Genomic DNA, 1813 nt, shown 5'->3' with positions numbered 1-1813 from the left:
TTGAGTCCTGCCTCATTAACGTAACTGCCTATAATCCTGCCTTATTATCATTACAGATGTAAGATTTGCAATGTATAGGATAAACATCAAAACAAACCTTTTGCCTTCTATTCAATTCCGACTTATAAGACAAAACGGTGGGCAATCACACTATACTGGGAATTATGGCCTACCCAAGTTGACACACATTTTTTGGGGACACAGTTCATTCCATAAAAAAAGGTATAGTTAAACGTATACATTTGTTGAAATTTGATTAAAACTACATAAGATATCAATTTTATTACAATTTAATTGATTTTTAAATGAAGTGAATTATTTACATAACAATTTTCTCAGTGCCTTTATGACATCCTTATTCCTTAGACTATATATCATGGGATTAAACATAGGAGTTAGGATAGTATATAAAAGAGATAGCACTTTGTCAGTTCCCTCTGAGAGTCTGATGTTGGAAGTTAAGTGTGTAATAATGACTGACCCAAAGAATAACTCCACGACTGTAAGATGAGAGGAGCAGGTGGAGAAGGCTTTGGCTCGACTTGCGGCTGATGGCAACTTCAGGATGACTGATATGATTGTACTGTAAGAGCCAAGTATCAACAGAAATGGAACCATGCCAAATAACACAGCAACTATGTAGACCAACATCTCATTTACAAAGATGTCCCCACAAGCCAGCTTGAGTATTGGAGGAATGTCACAGAAGAAATGGTTAATTTGGTTTGGTCCACAAAAAGGCAGGGAGAAAATTTGGTATGTATGCCCTACCATAACTGGGATTCCAATGGTCCAGGACCCAGTCACCAACTGGATACAAACTCTGTGGTTCATGACTAGAGGATAGTTCAGAGGGCTACAAATGGCCACATAACGGTCGTAGACCATCACTGCCAGGAGCAAACACTCTGAACCTCCAAACATAAGGAAAAAGCACATCTGTGTAGCACAGGCAACTAAGGAAATTCTTCTCTGGGTTCCTAGATTCATGAGCATTCTGGGGAGAATAGCTGATACATAGCAGATTTCCAAGAAGGAAAAATTTGCCAGGAAAAAATACATAGGGCTCTGGAGAACAGGATCCATTTTTGTTATTAGAAATATGGTGCCATTGTTCATCAGGATAATGATATAGATGATAAAAAATAATCCAAAAAAAAAAAACACTGGAGATGGGGCATATCAGCAAAGTCCAAGAGAACGAATTCCATCAGTTCAGTTAGATTTTCTTCTGGTGGTTTTCCTTGATAATTCATCTGTGGAAAAGGTAAATTTACATGTGCATTTCCTTTACCTTCCTGTATCTCTTTGCCTCTTCTCTAAACTGTATTAAGGTGTCTGCACTGGATTTTATGATCACTGCTATTGTTTGCACTTTAAGAATGATACTACTTATATATGTTCCAGGTTCCCCTGTTAAATCACAGTAAACAGTCCTATCAAATTTATTTTAAGGTCATTTCACTGTACTTTTGGAGCACAGACCAGAATAAATTAAGCCATACCTGACTCAGCAGAGGGATTAGAGCAATTGTCAACTACTGGAGATGAGCTTTGCCATCTAATCTCACTTTAAATTAATAACATGTCTTGACAATCCTATTGTACTTCTCTATGCATTTTCTCGTCACGCTTCTCAAACACTGTATCATAAAGTGTCTTCTCACATACATTTTCAATTGCCTAAATCAATGCTTCATTCTTCCATATTTGACCATTTTAAGCATATACAACAAACAAGCATATAGGTTCCCCATATTAGGTAGTTTAAAAGAAAACTGAAAGAATATTTCATTCTGCATAGAGGAATAAA

At 36.7% G+C, this 1813-nt stretch overlaps 1 protein-coding gene across 1 annotated transcript; it reads right to left on the bottom strand.

Annotated features, from left to right (window-relative positions):
• Positions 1 to 315: 315 nt before the first annotated feature.
• On the bottom strand, positions 316 to 1086 carry LOC126080278 (olfactory receptor 10AG1-like). The gene has a single exon (XM_049891534.1). The coding sequence runs from the start codon at positions 1084 to 1086 to the stop codon at positions 316 to 318; it is 771 nt and encodes a 256-aa protein (XP_049747491.1).
• Between the last annotated feature and the right edge of the window lie 727 nt (positions 1087 to 1813).

Source organism: Elephas maximus, chromosome 7 (assembly GCF_024166365.1).
Source record: "Elephas maximus indicus isolate mEleMax1 chromosome 7, mEleMax1 primary haplotype, whole genome shotgun sequence".
NCBI lineage: Eukaryota > Metazoa > Chordata > Mammalia > Proboscidea > Elephantidae > Elephas > Elephas maximus.
This window is presented reverse-complemented; position numbering and strand designations above follow the sequence as displayed.